At 41.6% G+C, this 22,200-nt stretch overlaps 1 protein-coding gene across 2 annotated transcripts in view; it reads right to left on the bottom strand.

Annotated features, from left to right (window-relative positions):
- SLC24A2 (solute carrier family 24 member 2) overlaps positions 1 to 22,200 on the bottom strand; it is a 242,408-nt gene that overhangs the window by 79,271 nt on the left and 140,937 nt on the right. For both annotated transcript variants that reach the window (XM_041763062.1, XM_041763063.1), the window contains exons 3-4: positions 16,758 to 16,796; positions 14,071 to 14,179 (exon numbers count right to left, since the gene is read on the bottom strand). In XM_041763062.1, coding sequence (XP_041618996.1) covers positions 14,071 to 14,179; positions 16,758 to 16,796 — 148 coding nt within the window. The remainder of the gene's footprint in view (positions 1 to 14,070; positions 14,180 to 16,757; positions 16,797 to 22,200) is intronic.

Genomic DNA, 22,200 nt, shown 5'->3' with positions numbered 1-22,200 from the left:
GAGATGAAGACATGTTTCATAAATAGTCCATTATACACCTTAGATCAAATAGCAAATGCCTGCCAGTGGACCAGAGATCTGACGATGTTGGAGGAGGCAAGGCATGACAGGACCTTCTAATCCCCATGGATAGAAATGGTGACCTAACAATGTTTCCACAGGACTAAAAAATTAATACAGTAATTGCTCTTCCAGATTTTTATCAATATGTTAGGAAGAGGATTTTTTTTTTTTTTTTTTTTAGTCTGCTGAACATCTGAAAGCTATGAATCCCAGATGAAATCAGGACTTTCTGGAAGGAAATGAGTTAAGTACTATGTCACGCCAATTTCCTTCTTATTGTACAACTTTGTAAATACATAAACTACAGCCATACAGCTCCAGGATAGCTTTTGCTCCACGAAAGGCCAGACTGCCAAAAAGAATCATTTCCATGTTATGTTCTAGATAGGTATGACGGGATCTAAAAAATTGGCACATACAAATAGGCTTATTTTTAAGGGAAAATAGAGAAAAGATAATTCAAAAACTTAATACTGGTTTAAGTACCTGGAAATATGTTGATTGCAAGAAAAAAAAAACAACTAAGAGCAATTTATTTGACAAACATCTACATGGAACTAATAATGTGCCAGGCAATGTTCTGCATGCCCTATGAATAGCACTGTAGTGAGTATACTTAATAGGCTTAAGGGATAGATATTATTATCTTCCCGTTTTACAAAGGAAGCCGAGCTAGAGAGAAGTTAAATAACGTGCCCAGGATCATGCAGCAAGTAAGTGGCAGAGCTGGGGTTGGAACCAAGGTGGCTGGTTTCGCAACGGGTCTAACAACTACACAATGTTTCTCCTCCCATGAGTCTGATAGGAAGAGTCCTACATGGGGAAGAGTCCCCACCCAGCAGGGGAGAAAGCCCATCTCAACAGGCATACTGGATGATCCTACTGTTACACTCCAAGGGTCGGATCCTTTTTGCTGATCCTCACTAGCATAAAGAAGATGGTGTACACTCCTGAAGTCTAGAAAAGGTTCTGAAACTTTTTTCTAGCAAGGAAACTCTGCATGACCTATTACGTCATGAATGGAAATGTGGTGCATGCATGGAAAGGAAGGTGAATAACTGGGTAAGGTTTTTTTTAGAAATGGCAGAGGAACATTTTCATCACAAATGGTTTTCTGGAATGAAACTGACTCACTATGATTTTGAACTCCTGGCAATGACAGTTGTTCTGGCCTAAGGGCATAGCGTTGAAGCAAAGTTGCACTTGCTTTGGGATTAAGTGCTGCCGCTTTGGGAAGTCAGAGGGAAACCACCACCTCAGAAGTAGCCATGTGGGTTACTGCAACTGCACTGGGAAGCTCAGATGCAGCAACATCGTTTAAACTGGTTTCCAGGTTTAAACTAGTCCAGTATAAGCACTGGCTACTGTTCACCCAGAGACTTATCTATAGTGGGGGCTTGTAAAGAACCATCTTTCCCAATGGGTTATTCCATCACTACATCACTACACTACACTCACATCAGCTTGCAATAGAAATGTGTATCGTACATGAATGAGTGAATACATGAATCCACACACAAATAAGAAATCAATCTGATGTAGACCAAAAGCTTTGTAAAAACGACAATCTTGCTGGACTCTTGATATGTGTGTGAATGTGTGTCAGTGACTGTGTGACACGGGTGCATGTGTATCATATAGTCTTATTTGAGCCCCTAGACAAGGTGTAAAGGACAGTTTGGTGTGGGGTGAGGAAATTCTTTGTAGTGACTGAGGCGAGAGGGACAGGTTTGGGGGATCTGATATCGTGGGGTCAGAGGGAAACAGACTCTGACAGTAGCTTGAGGATGTGCATTTACAACATGATCAACATCCAGAGGTGAGCACACCACACAGCACACAGCCCAGATGCAAGTGTCAAACTGGGAAGAGTTTTGGCTACGATCACAGCATACTGTCTCTTAACTGTATGCAAGTCATCCAACCTGCTCTTTATTAAGAGAGGCCTTGCCATTCATTAAACAAGCAGAGGTGTCTTGAGCGTTTCATTTGGAAGAAAACACCTTTGAATGCTCTTACATCACAGATGGTATTTATGTATCCACACACATTTTGAATGGGCAGTTGTCAGTAAAATCAAAGTGTATTTTCAGGGGTTGCCTCCATCCTTTGGTCCTCCACACCCTCATGCCTGTGATAGCTGCTTGCTCTCCCTGGGACTCTGAGTCCTTCCCTCAGAAGGATTTCTAACGGCATCTTTTGAGCATGTGATAAGTTCAAGAGAACAGAGATGAATCTGCAAGATTACGGATGCTTCTGTGTCTTTTCCCTTCTTTGCGCTATGTGTAAACTCAAGTGCCATCAAAATTGGGTCTTGGGCCACATTTCTTTGTGGCCTTTACTTCAAAGCAAACTTGAGAGAGAGAGAGAGAGAGAGAGAGAGAAATAGAGAGAGAGAGAGAACCCCCTTCCATCCTCAAAATCATTGACTTCAATAAGGTCATTCACATTCCCTTCATGCCCCAAATGAAACTTATTTATAATGTGTTCAACCCAAAGAGAGATTCAATTTCAACCATCTTTGCTGTTCAAATCCAAGAGTAATGCTTTATTATTTCCCAAAGAGAGGAGCTATTTGACTTGTCCCTGTGCTTGCTCTGTGAGAGGCATTAATAGTCTGTCTTCCTCTATCCAGGCATTTAAACTACTGTCATCTTATTAAAAACACAGACAGTAGATTGGATTTTATTCTTCTCCAGTGAAGATTTCCACTCCTGTTGCCTATTCACTTACCAACTGAGGCTGGATGCAAACATTTTTCTTGCTAATTTAAACTGATCTATGACTTGGGATAAAGAGAAAGGTTACAATACTGCCTTTCAGGGAAAACTTCCCCACATTTTGAATGAAATAGGCCTGAAAATGACTTGCTTCTGGGATCAAATGACAACTTATGAAAACTCATATTGAAGCTGTTTTTAAAAATAGAAGCTAGGGAAATAACAAGTTCTACTGTTTGGTGAGAAAAAAAAAAAAGAAAACCCAGCAAGCAAGTGAATGTTTTAAATCTTAGTGTCAGCTTCACGTTAACACTCAATGTATGTTAAGGAACTGGAATGGTTTTACAAAATAGATGTTTGGCTCTGTGGATAAGAGATGGACATGTGCGACTAGAGGTGGGAGCCCTGGGAGCGTGGAAGGCATCCGGGCTCTGAGGATAAACTTAGGAGCTAAGTGATGATGAGCAAGTAACGTCATTGTGCATCTCAATTTACTCAGAGGTAAAACATACAACAATTTCCAAAGCCACCATTGAGGGAATAACCCAAGGTGACTATCAGGTGTGTGGCACACAGTAGGCACTTCCAACTTCTACTCTTGTGTGTTTGCTCTTCACCATCTGTAAGACCCTTTCCTTCCTGCACTTGAATCACACATGCACAGGTATGGTCAACACACACGGACACACACACACACACACACACACACACACACACACACTGCCCTAGTGCCACTTGACAGGAGAGACTGCTAGAATGTTCGTTCAGGGAGCACAGAGCCACCTGTTTGCCTGCCCATCCCCAAAGAGCTCCCATTGTGGTTGGATCAATGACAATAGTTTTGGTTCTCCTTGAGTCTCCCTGAGGTCCAACGCTTTGAATTGCTGCCTTCTTCTCTGCCTGTCCAGGCTCCTCACCTCCTCCAAGAACCACCCTCAAAGCTCACTTTCTCTAGGAAAAGACATCAGGTTCACACCCTGAGAACTCTGCCCACCACTGTGCTCGGCACTCTATGCACCCCAACATGGAGGTCCAATTTGGTTCATTCATCTGCAACGTGATGTTGCCTCCATAAATGTGTGCTTTCACTGCTTCAGGATTGAGGGCCTTGTTCCTTCAAATAAGTGGTTCTAATGCCCCAGGAAGCCCCTCTCCTTTCCCCAGAGTGCTTCACTGAGAGCGATGAACAGATTCCATGGGGGCAGTGGCTCTCACATCTTACTGCTATTCCTGGAGAGACCCCTGCTGCCTCTGGTCCAGCCTCTCCTCATTCCTGCCAAGCACTTCAACCAGAGCATCTACGAGCTGCATTTTGATCTCTGATGGGCATTTTTCTCTTTTTGTTCATCTTCAGAAAAGTGTCTTTGCTCTTCTTTTGCTTGTTCTCTATAAATTTACAAACCAAGTGATGAAGTTCCATGAAATATCTTCTCAGGATTTCAATCAGGGTTGAGTTGCATTTAGAGTTTAATTTGGGGAGAACTGAAAACTCTATAATGAATCAACATTTATTTAGATTTTCTATGTTCTTCAGAACCGATTACTTATTGTTTGCGCTATAACGTTCTTAAATATTTCCTTTGGGTTAATGCTTGGTAGTTGGTGGCTTTGTTGCATTTTGTAAATGGTGTCTTCATTGCTTTTATGTTGATTTTTGCTGATCTAGAGGAAGGGTATTGAATCAGGCATGTTGCTAAAGGATTTGACATGAGTGAACTCTTAACAGTCCTAACAGTTTGAAACATTTTTTTTACTCTTCCCTGTGGGAATTCTTTTGAGCAAAAGGTTCTGCTGATTTTTTTTTTTTTAAGTTTGAAAACCTGTGGGGGGAGACAGTGAGAAAAAGAGATATTTGCTACTCATTTGTGAGGCTTTTACAATTGAGATGTCCTGGAATTCAGGTCACCAAAGCTGCCTGTTCACCTCCCACCGCCTGAGCCAGACCGATAAAGACGGGACAGATGGCACTGGGATGTCACAATAGCTACTGGAGGGGTAAAGGAGGGAGCAAAACTGTCCTTCAGGAAGGCAACAGAAAGGCTCCCAGGATGCTCCCCAACCAATCTAAATAAATGTAACATGAATGTGTTGGCTGGAAAGTCACAACAGTGAGATTGGCTCTGATAACGTGAAGTGAATGTACAGTGGGAAACATCTGTCTGTCTAACAGCAAATAAGGTAGGTATGAGCACAGTGTCATTTTCAGACATTTCATTATGGGATTCTGAAGATTTTGTCTCAACAAACAGCTCAAAGGGAATTACATACAGGCATGGGACCCTGCTGTTCTAAACTGCCTCAAGCCCTGTAGTTAAATAATCCTTCAGTTCAATTATAGCCCAGTAGGCCAGTATTATTTCCACTTGTGTGTTTCTAAGGTACCAGGCGCACTTATTTGTTAGATTTTGCTATTAATAAAGTTGTTTTTATAATGAAAAAATGTAAATCACATTTAAAATTCTACGAGGGGGATCCCTGGGTGGCGCAGCGGTTTGGCGCCTGCCTTTAGCCCAGGGCGCGATCCTGGAGACCCGGGATCGAATCCCACATCAGGCTCCCGGTGCATGGAGCCTGCTTCTCCCTCTGCCTGTGTCTCTGCCTCTCTCTCTCTCTCTGTGACTATCATAAATAAATAAAAAATTAAAATAAAATAAAATAAAATAAAATTCTACGAGGAAGGAGCAATTTCTGAAACTGTAGAAGATAATCCCCGAATCCACAGAAATTGAATGAGGGGCTTCTCCTTTTGCGATTTCCTTCTCACACACAGTTTAACACAACATTATGTGGTAGAAGCTATTTTAGAGGTGTTTGATTTTGACAAATGAATGAAAGACTCAAATAAACTTTTTAGAATTTCGGAATGATGGTAATTCTTTGAACATAGAAAATTAGGCCCCTGGAATGCAATGGGAAAAAGAGCCAAAGCTATCTCAAAGGGAGGAAAAGGAAATGAAAAAGGAGAACCAAGAGTTTGGAAAGAAAAGTGGAAGTGAACAGAACTCACCAGGAAGGCAACAGACAGAGATGCCTGGGTGGCTCAGTGGTTGAGTGTCTCCCTTCGGCTCAGGTCATGATCCCGGGGTCCTGGGATTAAGTTCTGCATCAGGCTCCCCAGGGAAGCCTGCTTCTCCCTCTGCCTATGTCTCTGCCTCTCTGTGTCTCTCATGAATAAAATCTTTAATAAAAATGAAAAAAGAAGGCAGCAGACAGAGCAAACATTTCCCACCATGGCAATATTGCCAGAACCAGAGGGAGATTTATTCACTCATCCAGCAAATAGCGACTGAGCATCTACCTCATGTCAGTGCCATACAAGAGGCAGGGGATATAGTGGTGGCCATGGCAGAAATGACTACTATTCACCATTGGAGGGACAGCCCTCAACTGATGAGGACTTAGCTGGTCCCAACCAAAGAGAGCCTTTGCCCGGGCATGGGCTAAGATAGCCCACATGGCTACAGACAGAGAGCTCTCCAGCAGAAAAATTATAAAGGCAAGCACTCATCTAATGCATTCAACAAATATGTATTGGGGTCCATATGTATGCTGGGCCCTGGAGATACAGCCTGCCCCATGTCCTGTCCTGTCAGAGATATGAGGGAGAGACAGGCAGTGAACAATGCACAAATACATTCATGGTGATGAGCATTACAGAGAAATAATAAAGCAGGTCAAGGAAGATCCGAAACTGATTTATTATCATCATTTTGATCCTGCTACTTTGCAAAGGCTGATTGAATAAGGCCTCTCTGGTCAGGTGACATATGAAGGCTGATTTGAAGGAAGGGAGGGCAGGGGGTATTTGGATGTCTGAGGGAAGAAGGAATATGTCAAAAGCCCTGATGCAAGAGTGTGTTTGGAGTTTGTGAGAAGAAGCTGGTGGGCAGCCAGAGAAGTGGGAAGGGAGAAGAAGAGAGAAGGGGGGAGGGAGGAGAGCAGAGAAAGGCAGAAAGGAAGGGAGGAGGGAAGACAGGCAGGGCTCAGGGGGCCTTAGGGCCTCGGTAAGCACCAGGGTATTTAACATTGGTGAGATGGTTTTGAGCAGAGGTTGGGCATGATTTTACTGATACTTTAGGGGAGCCAGGATTCTTAGATGGCAAGTTTTGGGGCATGCCTTTTCCGGAGCAGGATCTGGGGTCACTGGATTAAAGTTGGACCTGTGGGCCAACAGAGAGCCCTTTAAAGGGAGAAAGAAGAGAACATCACATCTCTTCTTTGTAAATCAGGCACCCGAGAAGAGAGGATTAAGGTTCCTAGGAACAGGAAGAAGAAGGGAACGTATTTGACCTTCACTCGGATCTACATGGAGTTCCATGCTTGGGAAGGCAGAGTGCCCCATTTTTGCTCCTTTGTAAGTTGGGGTGGTCACATAGCTCTGTTGTGACCTATGTGGTGTAAGTGGAAGTCTGGTTCTGGGAACACTAAGGTTCTTCCAATTAAAAAAAGCTGCACTGTCTTCTTCCCAGAATAAAGATATGATAGGTGGGGGGATTTGGAGGGGAACAGCTGTCTTCTTCTGAAGATGACGATGAGAGAAACAAGCTCTGGATGGAAGAATGAAGAAACGGAAGGACACTGTGTTCCTCACGGCAGACTGGAGCTATGTGACCAGCCTTGGACTGCTTCCTATTGGGCTTCTGGTTAAATAAGAGAAAGGAAACCCTAAAAAAATATTAAGGCCAATCTGGAAAGGCTATATACTGTACAATTCCAACTCTGTGACAGTCTAGAAAAGGCAAAACTATGGAGACAGTGAAAAGACCAGTGGTTGCCAGGGGTGTGTGCATGCACATATGAGAAGCATGAGCAGGCAAAGCACAGAGGATTTTTAGGGCAAGAAAACACTCAGTTTGATATTATAATGATGGATATATGTCATTGCTCATTTGCCTAAATCCCATAGAATATATCAAGAGTGAACCCTAAGGTGAATATGGACTTTGGGTGATTACAATGTCACTGTAGTTTCATTCCTGGTAACAAAGGTACCATACTTGTGAGTGGCATTGATAATGAGGGAGGATGTTCATGTGTGGGGGTAAGCAGTATATGGGAAATCTCTTACCTTCCTCTCAATTATGTTGTGAACCTAAAACTTTTCCAAAAAAAAAAAAAATCAAGTCTTAGAGAAACCTCTTAAATTAACCCACTGCAGTTGGATTTTATTTCATGACACTGAACACAATTTTAACTGGGAAATCACTGCCTACACTCAGTGAGCACCAATTTAATGATTTGGGGATACTATGGTATTGAATGTTCACCATACATGTTTGATAGCAGAACTATCATTCCCCTTTACAGGTGAAGAAACCAAGGCACTAAAATCTGGAGCAATGTGAATCATAAACATATGCTGGTGGTGCTATCCTTACTCCATTTTAAAAGTGAGAAAACTGAGGCCCAATGAGATTGAGAAGCTTTCTGAAGGTCTCAGAGCAAGAGGTTGAGTCAGGATTTGGACCCAGGCAGACTGACTTTTGGACCACAGGCTGACCTCATAGCTATAGAGCCAATCTCTAATGGCATTCCGTGTGCCTCCTCCCCCATCAGTCTCCCCATTCCATCATGCAGTCATTGGCCTTTCCTGGAACTGCAGGGTTATCCATGGGGTACCATGTCATCCTGGACAGGTAGATCAACAGTAATTCATGTACTTGAGCGGCAGCTGAGGGAGGAGGCAAGGTGCATGGAGGGCCTAGAAGAATGTCTGGAATTCACGGTGGGGCTGCAATGGGAGGAGTCAAGGCTAAGACGGGCCTTGCTGCAAAGGTGTATGTATGGGAATTTCACATGTTACAAACCGAGTGTATAACTGGTCCAGGGGTTGGTCAGAGCTCCTGTTATTTGGGCTGGGATCTACACCAGGACAACAGGGAACACAGAGTTGGACATGAGATTACCCAAGGCAGCAGAGATCAAGAAGCATAAACACAGATTTAGAGTCTGGCAGATAAAGGGTTCAAACTGTGGCTCTGCCATTTACTGCCTGTATCACTTGGTGAGGCAAGACATGATTACTTTACACTTTGGTGTCCTTCTCTGAATGATGGAGTAGGGCTAATGTAAGGATCACATGAGACAGCTTATGTAGAGCACTCAGCATAGGGCCTGGATCATAGTAAGAATTCTGCAAATATTAGTTCGTGGTATTAATATTTAGACAAATTGATTGTAGAAGCTATCCAACCTAAGAGTGCTATATCCAGCATCCTTATTTTAGGTTCATAAAGATGTATATCTGGGTAAATATGATGGCTTGTTTAAAGAAAATGTTAAAATCAATATGAAACACTGAATTTATTAGAAACATCAATTCAGACAGCCATCCTGTGACCCCCAAAATTGATAATGCTAGCTTTCTAGGGCTTTCTTATGAAAGAAACAAATTCCTTATTCCAACCATTTATGTAAGCTATAAGCAGATTCCTTTCTTTCATGAACAATATTCTGTTCATTTTGTGGCCCTGGAAAGACACTGTTCAGTCTTGTTTTGGACTAAACCTTCATCCAAGGGAGGCTGACTATGGCTCTGTCCCTTCCCAACAGTGTGGTCTATTCAGAGCACACCAGTGAACACAGGAACCAATCAATGATCAATTGGTATGTGCCCCCAAAACAGACTGGGTTAGATTAAAGGTAGCTTCAAGTTCTTTGGTGTCTTCTACTGAGAGGCAAAGTCTCCTCCTCCTGTCCCAGAGTCTGGGCTGGCCTTTGTGACAGCTTGATTGGTAGAATGCAGAAGTGACATTCAGGGACTTCCCAGGCTAGGTCACTGGAAACCTTGCAGCTTATACCTGGGCCTCTTGGGAGATTTGCTCTTGGAGCCCTGAGCCACTGCATCCAACCGTGTGGAAAGGCCCTGAGACAACATGAAGAGTCAGAGAGAGTTCCAGCTGAGCCCAGCCTTCCAGTTGTGCCTTCAAAGGTGCCAGGTGTGAGTGTGAGGCCCTTCTGGACCTTCTAATCAGACCATCTAATAGCTGGATAACATCAAATGAGCTCCATCAATACCACATGGAATAGAAGAATCAGTCCACTGATCCCCGTTCAAATTACTGATCCAAGAAATCAGGAAAATTTGATGCTTTGTTACATATCAATAGATAAGGGAAACACAGATACTGATGGATCTGGTGACTCAGGCTCAGGGGCCAAACCAACCACCAGTTAAGGCAATGGCTCGATCACTGGGTTGTGGAAGACAGGCACACTTGAGCGGAACAGATGAGACCAAGGAACAGAGGTCTTTTTGTAGGCCACTGATGATGTTTCCAGATGAAGCAGAAAACTGCCCTCTGTGAACACTGACTGCATGCCATGTGGACGCCAGGAGCATCAGTGACCTGCCCTTCAGTGTAATAGGGTAGCCACTGCAGCGTTCAAGCCATCAACTGGTGATGTAACCAGCACGCTCTATATTGTTAAAAGGTGACAGTTTGGCACGAGGACGTGTGAATTCAAGTGATTAGATGCAAACTAAAAGAGAGATGACTATTTCTGAGAGCCGTGGGTTAATTTTTTTGGCTGTTCTTGGAATGGAAAATGATTGTGAATTTTGGGGGAAAAATACCAGAGCAATCTGTTTTCTTGGCCGCGTGCTATGGAGCAATTTTAAAGCATTGAAGTGCTTTCCATATTTTCTAATCACTCAAGTCCAGAACTGATTATGGCTCTCAGCATTCTCTCAGATTCACGCCACTAGAGCGCTCCCCATCTTTCAGGGGGAGTTTTCACCTTGAAAGCAGGCGCTGGATTCCAAAGGCGCATCTTGCTATAGCAGGAACAAACACTTTAATTGCACACAGCACCACAAGGGCCAGGTGTTTCGGAAAATCACTGATGGCCCGACTCTGAGACAAACCCAGATTCACTTTCTCTTATCTCACAGAAACAAAGCATAACCTCCTCTATGAATGAGGATGAACAAAAACAAGCCCTATCAGAGACTGAACTCTCCCAAACAAACACCAGAGAAATTTAGATTTTTGGGACCTGTGGGCAAGGATACACACAGACACACAGACACACAGACACACACATACACACGCACGCATGGGTGTGCACACATAGAGCTGTATAATCATAAACCATCTCTGGAATGAGCCCCGAGAATTGGTTTCTGGGTGGTTTTCTCTGGGGAGAATTAGGAGACTGAAGAAAATTGGGAGGTTGATGGAGGAGAAAGACTTATTTATTATAGCCTTTTGGACATTTTAAATTAAAAAGAATCGGGGCACTTGGGTGGTTCAGTTGGTGAAGCATCAGACTTGGTTTCCTCTCAGGTCATGATCTCAAGGTCATGTCCTTCTCCCTCTGCCTTCCCCCCCACTCACTCTCTCTCTCTCCCTCAAGTAAATAAATACAATCTAAAAAAAAAAGAATTACATGATGCATTAATTTTCAAAATAATGAAACAGAGTGATTCTAAACCTGTATGTGGTACTTATGACCTGCTAGGCAGTGTGCTAAATGCTTTATGTATATTCACTCCTTTAATCCTTACAACAGCCCTATGCAATAGATATCCTGATTTTATAGATGAGGAAACTGAGGTACAGAGAGATTAGATAACTTGTCCAAGGTCACACAGCTAGTAAATGCAGAGCTGAAATCTACAGTCAGAGAGTTTGGCTCTGGAGTCTGTCCTCTTAATTACTACATAATACTGCCTTGCAAAAAATAAATGTACTCAGTTGCCTGCTCATAATCACGTTGGGGCAGATAAAATGGTTCTTCGCTCATATGGTCCTATTTAGGGTGATGGGGTAGGAAAGATGGTGGCTCAAAATAACCAAGATACAAGCCATGGGGCTTTAGAGGGCTTTGAAATTCTATGAATATCAGGTCAAAAGCCTGACATTGGCCACGTTGCTTATTCTTTCTTGAGTTTCAGCAGCACTACACTAGAATTTAGGGGGAAACTAGTGAATAGAATAGAGTTCCTGTTCTAGAATTCACTGCATCGTAGAGGAGACAGTAAACAATCACGCAAATTATAATGTGAGTGATAAGGGAAAATGAAGAGTGCGCGGAGAGATGAGGATTGGGGCCCTGACTTATACTGGGTGGTTGGGAAGTGTTCTGTGGACAGCTTGCTGAAGAATGGGGTGGGGAGGGGGATCTGGGTGGCCCAGTAGCTGAGTGTCTGCCTTTGGCTCAGGCTGTGATCCCGGGGTCCTGGGATAGAGTCCCACATTGGGCTCCCAGCTTGCTTCTCCCTCTGTCTATGTCTCTGCCTCTCTCTCTCTCTCTCTCTGTGTCTCACATGAATACATAAATAAAATGTTTAAAAAAAAAAGAATGGGGAGGGGCAGTGGAAGATAGTGGGAGAAAGCAAAAGATTCTGGGTGGGGGTAACAACCCATGCAAAGACTCCAAGGCAGGAAAGGAGTACCTGTCTGAAGATGGAAAGGCCTCTGTGGCTAAAGCATAGTGAGTCAAACTGAGTTTGGGGGAAAAGGCAGATCATATACACCATGAGAAGTATTTCACAATTTTTCCAAGAGCCATATGGAAAGCCACTGTGGGTTATAAGTAGGAGTGACATAATTTGATTTACTTTTTAAGAGGATTATTTGGGGTGACATGTGAAAAATACGCAGTGGAGGAGGCAAGGAGGCAGTAGGAAACCAGTTAGGAAGGCCCCACAGGAAGCCAGGAAGCAATGAGGATGGCTTGGAATCAACAGCTGGCAGAGAGAGAGGGGGCCAAATTGAGATCTACTTGGGTGGTATGATATCTTACACAATTAGAATAATAATGTTGGCTATGAAGAGGAATTACAAAGCCTAAGTTCACAGGTGTGAAAATGCTTTATCAACTGTAAAGCGTTAGATGAAGGTAACTCTTACTCTAGATGAAGAAACCAAGTACTAGAGAGGCTCTAAGTTGCCCAAAGTCACACAACTGCTTAGCAGCTGGGAGGAAGTTGGCCTGCCATCCCTTTGCTCCCTTCTCTGGGGTGGTGGTGGTGGTGGTGGTGGTGGTGGTGGTGGTGGGAGACCCAGGGGAATAAAAAGAAGGCTAGTGACCAGGTGTAATTCCCTCATCTAGTGGGCCTCTGGGTTAAGAGAGTAATGATATTCAGGATGCCCCTGGCTCAAGATTACCTCTAGTAAATAGGACCCAGTACCTATGAAGCAGGGCTCCCTGGAGAATATCACATCAACTATATAACTCTCCGAAGTATAAAATGGAGATGTTTCATAATCAAAATGCTTTGTAGTGAGTGGTGATCCCATGATCTTCACCTATCATTCTGGGTGGGAGGTGTATTTAATAAGGGAAGACAGGATATGAGGAGCTGTTCTTGAGGTTCCCATATTTTCTTTCCTTCATCTGAATCTCTTGATGACCTGTACCCTTGAAATTATTCAGCAAAGCTTTGTATTGGGTAAGAGCTCTGACTTATGTGATATGATTTGAGAATCTCATCCCAGGCCATGCTCTTCCAATGATCCCTGTTAGTCCCCATGTAATATCAGGCCCAATTACAAGGTCCAGAGATGAAGGGAGAACACACTAGCTTACATTTGAACCCCTTGCTAACAGCCTCTCACATCTATTTGACAAATAAGATATCTACTTACTGGAAAAGTAAATTTTTAGGACAGTTATGCAAGTTAAGAAACAGGATGAATCTGCCTTTATTATGAATGAGTATAACTTGAAGAACACAATACTGGATTCTTTGTAATGGTTCATTTACCCTAGGAGGTGAACCAGGCCTTTTGAGACTGATCCTAAACAGTTACTTTTGAGAAGGCTCTTTGGATGCTTAGCTCACATACCACCCTCCAGCTGCCAAAGAATCAGGACAACATCAGTGTTCTACGGTGAACATCATTCCCCCAACTATTCATGGCCCTAAGTCATAGAGTTCTCTTCTCCCTCTCTTTTTTTTAAAATGTAATTTTAAAAATTAATCTTCATATACAACTTCATTTGGGAACTTAGGAGGGATGATGAAAGAGAATTGTCACTCCAGCTGGGAGGAAGAGAACCCTTTTTGTCTTCTCGGCCTCATAATAAACTCTTTATGCTGCCGGCATCAAAAGACAGAATCTGTACACAGACTTCAGATCCTACTCCTGGTACAAAACTCTCCAATTGTGAACTGAGGCTGTTGCAGATAAAGCACACCAAGGGGCCAGGGCAGATGCTCCACACGAGGACACAGGCAGGCTTGTGTGATGGAAGCGTAAAGATGTTTTCTGAAAAGAAGCCTTTTTACATCCTTTTTCCCCCCAAACAAGCTCCCAAACTAATGCCTGACATTTACCTTCAGCGAGTGGGTCAAGGGTGTGAATCATGAGCTGGAAGATGCTATTCCTCATGAGACTGTTGTGGAGGGAGGCAGAACTTCCACCTCGTTGGAGACGTGGCTTAGCCTGAGCAGAGAAACCAGACAAAGATGCTATTAGTTCTTGGCAACTATTGGCAAGTGCATTACAGATAAGATCTCACTTAGTCTGGTAGTCACTCATTTCTGTCACATGATGACACTCTATGGTCCAAAAGATATTCAAAGTACATTTCAAATCCTGCAGAGGAATGGCTTTCTCACATCCTAAATGAATTAATTGCTACCCACCTCCCTTGTTTTGGGAGCTTACTTAATGGTCACTGTGCTATATGCTTCACCTCCACTAGTTTATCGCAACTTCAGAATGAGCCCTCAGAACTAGATATGGTCATTCTTCCCTTTAGACAGATTTGGAAACTGTCTCAGAGAAGTAAAATAAGATGTCTGGGTCACACAGACAAAAAATGGAGAATAGAGAAGTGGATCTCAGGTTTGTGCCTCTCAAAATTTGTTTTCTGAACTGGTGGATGGTCTCTAAAATGTTTAGATGTGCACCCTAACTGTAAAGTTTTTGAGTATGCATGTATGTATCTATCTCTGTCTCTATATCCACACATACCAAAATATGAGCATATCTATTATAAAACATTCGCAAAAACAGAAACTATGAAGAAAAATATAGAAAATAAGTGATAGAGGTGCTAATTTTTTCTCCTTGCTCCCCAAAGGAACAGCTCACATATCTCCTGGGGAGCCTCATCTTTACTCTGGGGGCCACAGTTCTAATTCATGAAGCCCTATGCTCTATATCAAGAAAGATTTGAAGGAAAAAAATCTCCTGACTTCCAAGGGAGGGACTCCTTTTGCATAAACTACTATTATGACCCTTTGGCCAATGAGGTGAAACTGACAGGTAAGAGGGGAATAAAAAACTTGTACAGATAAGGTTACTGACAAACTCTTTTTATGGCATCTTCAAATGCAATCTAAAAAAAGACACCCTAAACCCTCAGGATTTGATGGACTTTTATCCTGAGTAGGAACTGCTTTCTCTCCCTTTGGTTGGTTTTGTGCTAGTTCTCACAGGGGAAGAGACTTTAGAAGCAGCTGAGCTTTACAGACAGCCAGATTTAAGAGGGAACGAGGTAAGGTAATGCGAAGGAATTAATTGCTTATTGAACTTCTGATCCAAAAATCTCGACATGAAATTTTTCTGGGGCCAGCTAAAAATAAAATACAATTTCCCATGAACTCTCTCAACTATCTACATTATAGGGTTTTCCAATATTTATTCCATCATAGTCAAGATCCACAAGGGGGCTTCCCCAATAAGAGTCCCCCAAGAGACTTCACAATCGAATACATTTGGCAAGCGCTATATCCTGGATCAACCCACCTTTAGCATTTTAAGATACACATTAGACCACTAAGTGTAACGCTAAAGAAATCTGGTTAACTTGGTTAATTTGGACAGTGCCCAGAGGTCTCCTATTTTGTAGAAAACTTATTAACAATCATGGTCCGGACGTTTGGGAACAAATGTGAAATCCACGGTAACTTGAAGTATGGGTAAAATGCCAGTGTGAGATACATGGAGAAACGTGGATTTCTTGGTGTGATTTTATCATAACTGATATTCTATCAGAAATCATACTCCTAACTCTGATTGAAGAAGAATCAGAGGAGATTACTGGTGTCTCAATGGTGAAATAGATCATGAGTTTCTTAAAGGAAGAGACTGGGTCTGTATCCATAGTCCAGGTCTGGTATATCTGATGGGCTCTCAGTGAATATCCTGTCTTTGCACTGAGCACTACAGGAGGATGGATGGGTCATATGTATCTTTATTACTAGCTTTATCAGTCTTTAAAATCTGTAACTTTTTTTAATGCATTGTAATATTTGGTTTAGATGATTTAGGTTCAAAATATTTTAGGGCAAGGTTGAGAGACTTGGATCGAGTTGAAATGTAATCACTGTTTGAAGGCTGAACACAAAAACTCTGAAGGTCATTCCCTTGCCATGTTGCACATTACAGAATGTGATGTGTTAATTGGATAGGCACTGGAAAATGTGTTTGTTGTTAATAATTTGTCATAATCACTGTTACTATGCTTATTCTAGGAAACTGGAAGAACTTTGCTGGGGAGATCTTCACTGGCAAAGAATTTTATCTGTAGAACAAATTAAAGCATTTTTTTGGGTCTTATGTATATATTAAATATACAGCTCTCATGCAGCATTTCTTTTGATGGAACCAAAAGAAATTTCCAACCAAAAATTAAGTGCATGCAGATACATAAAAAATAGGTATCAAGCATTTTTAGATCCCACACTGTCCCCAAATATCAGCTCAACATCCCATGGGATGCAATTTGGAAATATTTCACTCTTTCAAGTCATATAAAGGGTTATGACAAATAAAAGAGAGAACTCAAACTTTTTGAAATCTAGTCTCATAAATAATTTGAGTATCAGTGAATATCAGAATACAGTTGAGACTAATTACAGGACTGAAAATACATATATACTGGTAGATTAAGCCATTTAAGTATCCCAAGGGGGAGGATGGTTTGTTGAGCACGTGAACTCTCCTCCTCCCACCCTCTCCCACACTCTCCACAGGCACACGGACAGGTACAGACAGAGCCACTGCTTCCTACCGGTAGAGCCTGCTCATCCTTGTCCCTGGCTGTAGATGACTGCATAAGAGAAAAAGGCAAAAACAAAAGACATAAATAAATAAACAACAAGTAACATGTAGTAAGTTTTACATTTAATAACAAACATCACTATAAGAGAAGATTTGGCTCTTTCTCCTTCTGGGCAGGAAGGAACCAAAACAGGGGGCCAGTGATATAGATGACTAGCCAATATGTAGTGGTTTATTTAAACACGTGGTACATTCTTCTGAATGCTCAAAGTTGAATGGCCATCCCCAATGCCCAGCAATTGAGGGCAGTTCAACCAATTATGGCCCATCCATGCAGTGGAATACCATGTGGTCATTAAAATAAATGAGGTAAGTACACATGTATTGACATGCAAAAATATCTAAGATATACTATTCAACTGAAAAAAATTAAAACCTTATTGGTCATGTCATTTTATAGAAAAAATAAATTAACAATACTTTAGTATATAGAAAGAAATTCTGCAAGAATCATACCAATTATTGGTGGTTATTGTTAGGGGTTGACATTACAAGGAAGTATCATTTTCCAACTATTTTGGAGGGAGCCAACATTCACTTCTCCATATATGGTGAATAAAATAAAGCCTGAAGAGAAGTTAGGTCACTGAATTAAAGACTAAGATCATCACATGCAGAATTCAAATAATACACCTTTTCTGCCTCTACCACTTCAAGTTTTCCATTCTAAAAATGGAAATATCTGTCAAGTAGAGAAAAGTTGACTTGAATACAAGGGCACCCATGGGCCTGGTCATCTGTTAGGAGAGAACACAACTTCAACAAAAGGACACTGGAGTTCTACCAACATGACCCAACTGGATGGCTTTGCTTTGTTAACCTAGTATGCACACTCCTTCAGCAGAAGCAGGGCACCATCCTGTGATCTAACAATGTGCAGGTGCCTTTGACCTTCCTCATGCTCAGACTATGCTGCCTTTGTCACCACACCTCAACTATGGGTGCATACAGCAAGAACAACCTGGAACCCTGCTCCCAGGTTGCCTCTGGTCCTTCCCATTGGTATCTTTGGTGATCTATGTCTTCAGGAATAACCAATCATGTACAGAGATGAGGACATGGTACAGAGCTGTTTTAGAATCTTCATAAATCCTGGGCTCTCTTTTTCAATCCTACCACACGTCTTTATATAAGAACATTAAGATGCTCCAGTATCCCACCTAAAATATACATTTCTGCATACAAAAATGGAAAGGATTCTTATAATCCTTTCATAATTTTGTATTTCAAATTATTGGCTACATGCAATTCATTTAATCATGATTGGCGTGCTTGAGATCTTGGAACGTGAGAAACTGAATCCATAATTTGTTTTCACAGATAATGTAACTTTTAAGAAGACTAAATTTCATACTTAATGAAGTTGATGTTAAATATGTATAGACATTCAATTAAACATTTAATAATTCTATGGTTACCTTTTTTAGATTTTATTTTTTAAATTTTTATCTTTTTAAAAGATTTTATTTATTTATTCATGAGAGACACAGACAGAGAGACAGAGACATAGGCAGAGGGAGAAGCAGGCTCTCCACAGGGAGCCCAACACAGGACTTGATTCCGGGATCCCAGGATCATGCCCTGAGCCGAAGGCAGACACTCAACCACTGAGCCACCCAGGTGTCCCCATGTTTTAGATTTTATTTTATTTATTATTTTTTTAAACATTTTTTTAATCTTTATTTATTTATGATAGTCACAGAGAGAGAGAAAGAGGCAGAGACATAGGCAGAGGGAGAAGCAGGCTCCATGCACTGGGAGCCCGATGTGGGATTCGATCCCGGGTCTCCAGGATCGCGCCCTGGGCCAAAGGCAGGCGCCAAACCGCTGCGCCACCCAGGGATCCCTGTTTTAGATTTTAGAGTTGATATCAACACATACTTTTTCTAAACATTTTTGTGGGGCCCTTAAAGAGCTTGTTAACTCTCAGGCCTAGACAGAAGTGTTCTATATTGGTGGTATTTTTTTTTTTTTAAGAGAGGGAGAGGTGGTGGGGGGCAGAGGGAGAGGGAGAGAGAGAATCCCAAGCAGGCTCCACACCTAGCACAGAGCCCGACTCGATCCCACGACCCTGATATCATGACCTGAGCAGAAATCAAGACACAGATACTAACCAACTGAGCCACCCAGGTGCCCCTGCACTGGTGGTAATTTCTGAGCACATCCCTGGGCATTCTAAATTTGCCATTCCCCTGACTTGGGGCTCTCTCTCAGAGACTTCTCTAAAAACATGAATAAGAAAATATCACTGATTCTCTAGCTCCCAGGAACATGCCTGCAGACTGAAGTGGACCTAAAATTGTTCTTTGATTTCTCTTCTTTACTCTGAAGGCACTGTATGATCCCACTCTTCTCTCTGGCAGGTCCTTTCATTTTCTCTTCTTCTACATCAGACAGCCCAACAAATGGCCTCACATTCTATAGAACAATCCCCCAGGGAAGTTATCCAGTACAGCAAGCCCAGCCTTTGGACATACAAGGAGATTAACTGTCAGAGCACGCCTTTTCAGTTAGCAAATTTACACCTTGTGGCTAAATGGGAGACAAATAATTATAAGCTGGGATTGATAACCACAGCGACACTATAGAACATGAAGGAACAGGATGAAAAGGGTAAGAGAACAGAGTGGTCTTTATGAGAACAAAGTCCTAACCATTCCAGATTTTGGATTTTAAAAATATATATTTAAAGAAAATATTTGAGGAAGGAAAAAAAAAATCAAACCTGTTTTTTGGTCTGCAAGGGAGAAAAAAGATCTGCCCCATTGACTTCCTTTTTTCTCTCGCAAGCAAGATGGATCCTGAGACACAATAAATGGAAAGAAAAGGCCTTGCACATAGATTCTACAAAGAAAAAACTGAGTGCAGAGCAAGGTCTGAAATCCTTTTCAAAATCTCCCACTGTTGAATGTCAGCAGAAGTTGACATCATTAGTTTCCTTTCAAGTGTAACTTGCAGACATGAATATATATCAGGTTACAACATGTATATTTCATTATATACAGAAATGGCAACTGAGGCCATTAAGACCTCCCTTTTCCTTTTATGTAGCTCTGTTGTAGAAAAGATGAGAACTGTGCCACATGAAATGTGCCCCTCATTTTTAGGGGTTCACACGCATCTGATCATCCCTCATGCTCACCTGACCCAGCCTCACCTTAATGGCCCCATTAAGGTGACCACTTTGTGGTCCTAGAGACGCACTGCTGATTAGGTCAGGAACTCAATTTTAAAGGGGTTTTAATTACACTGTTAGTAACTAGTGAAGATAACAAACAAACAAACAAAAAAAGATTCAGATGTGGATAGCCAAAGCTTATAAGCCTGTAGTATTTCTAACATCTGAATTATTGAGCTAACTATTTGGTTTTGGGGTTGGCCTCAGTGTTGTGAATTTATTTTCAGGGCCACTGAACATGTGGCAAGTTTATTTTAAGCCACTGTACACTACAGAAAATAGCTTCTTCAAAAGAAGACGAATGGGGCTTTAAGGATTAATGTTGGCATTCTTCTTATCCATTTTGTGTTTAAATGCCTTTGATTTTAAACCCCCCAAAATATCATATCTTTGGGCAGCGCTAATTTGAAAGCCCAATTCCTGGTAGTCAGTTGAAAGGCTGTGCCAGCTACAGGAAAAATTTGTTAAGCCAATTGAGAGCATACATGGAAATTCTTGAGGAATATGTAAAAGAGTTCATAAAATGCATCCCAAAAGGTCCCAGGTTGAGGTTCTGTTGTACCAACACAGATCCTCCTCTTCCTTCATGAAAGCAGGACATCCATTAGGCCAGGATATAAGGAATACACCTTTTACTTAGAAGAAAATATTCTGAAATTCAACCCTTTATTTATCTTAAACTGGCCTCCTCCCTAATCACTGTAAGTGATTGGGCAATTGAGCAACTGGAACAATGCCATGAATATCTGTTATTCTATTAGAAACCCCAATTCTGTATGGGAATTTTGCTATCTATTTGAAAGTGAGTGTTCCGACCCCCATTATACAACAGCCCATTTAGAAAGCATTTTAAACACTATAAGCCATTCATAAATCTGCAAATTGTCTCTCTTCCTTTGACCTCAGAAACCACTGGCTTCTCCATATACAGGCCCCCACTTCCACTTTAGACACATAACATTAGGCAAATATGACACACTGTAGCTACATCATGACCACACAGTCCTTGTTTCATTCTGACCAGTAATTGCCCACCTGTAAATCACATAATCAAATGAGTCACTGGGAAGATTTCATAAGCCAAAATACAACTGTGTAAAATAAGGGGTGGCTTTTCTGGACAGTGGAATGGCATCAGAGATAAGCAACTATTCACAACAGTCAAGTAACATCCATAAACTTCTGCAACTATAATCTCTCACTAGATCTGTGAAATGCCCCAGAATTTATTGTATCAAGGACCTAGAAGTACTATATAATTATTTTGTCCTAAATGTGACCTAAAATATATATGCCAGCCATTAGAAATATTAATCCAATATTTAACTGACATTATCATGACATCTTGGAACTTAGAAAGGTTGAGTGGAGGAGAATGATGGATTTTCGTTTAAGAAATTAACAAGGAAGTATGAAATGATGTCTCCTTTTTCTTTCAATGCATTTAGCTGTAACAAACAATAACTTTCAAAACATCTCTCTTGGAAAGAGACTAATAAACCTCAAAGTCTATGGGTTGGAAAGTGTGAAAGCCTCAGTCCTAAAAATCTAAAAGGAAAAGAAATCTTACCACTAATCAGATGCAAAAATCATCACTGTCTCCCTCCCTTTTTGGTCTTAGTGGATTCCCCAAAACATTAAGGGAGGAGGGATTAAATTAATTCCTAAAGAAAGAAGTACCAAGAGTGTACTAAAGTTCAAGTAACTTTTCTATTGGTTGCTTATGTAGTAGTCCAACTCTCTGCCCATTAGCAAAGTGAGAATCTCAGATTAATGAATTACAGGAGGTGGCAGCCCAGGATGCAGGAATACCCACTTCGCAACTCTGGTTTAAAGAAACATATTGGAAGAAGTTTAAAAAATAAACACATTGCAATGGAAAGAAAGTGTTGAAAATAAGTAAAAAGTGTGGCAATGGAAGCTCACATTTTGGAAGCAAAGCCTTTTAACAGTTTGCTTGAGTAATTCCTATGATCATGAAATATTTGGAATACTAGAAAAAAAATTCAGAAGAATAGGTATTGCCCAAAATGGAGAGAGTAAAATGAAATTGCCAGTGACAGTTAAGGAACAATATTTTGCCTTTTAATTTTTTTATGTTTAAGGTTGTATTTATTTCTTTGAGAGAGAGAGAGAGAGCAGGGGCAGAGGGAGGAGAGACTCTCAAACAGACTCCTTGCCTGATGCGAGGCTGGATCTCATGACCCTGAGATCA

Source organism: Vulpes lagopus, chromosome 7 (assembly GCF_018345385.1).
Source record: "Vulpes lagopus strain Blue_001 chromosome 7, ASM1834538v1, whole genome shotgun sequence".
Taxonomy (NCBI): Eukaryota; Metazoa; Chordata; class Mammalia; order Carnivora; family Canidae; genus Vulpes; species Vulpes lagopus.
The sequence above is the reverse complement of the archived record's forward strand: the minus strand, read 5'-3'. Positions and strand labels throughout refer to the sequence as shown.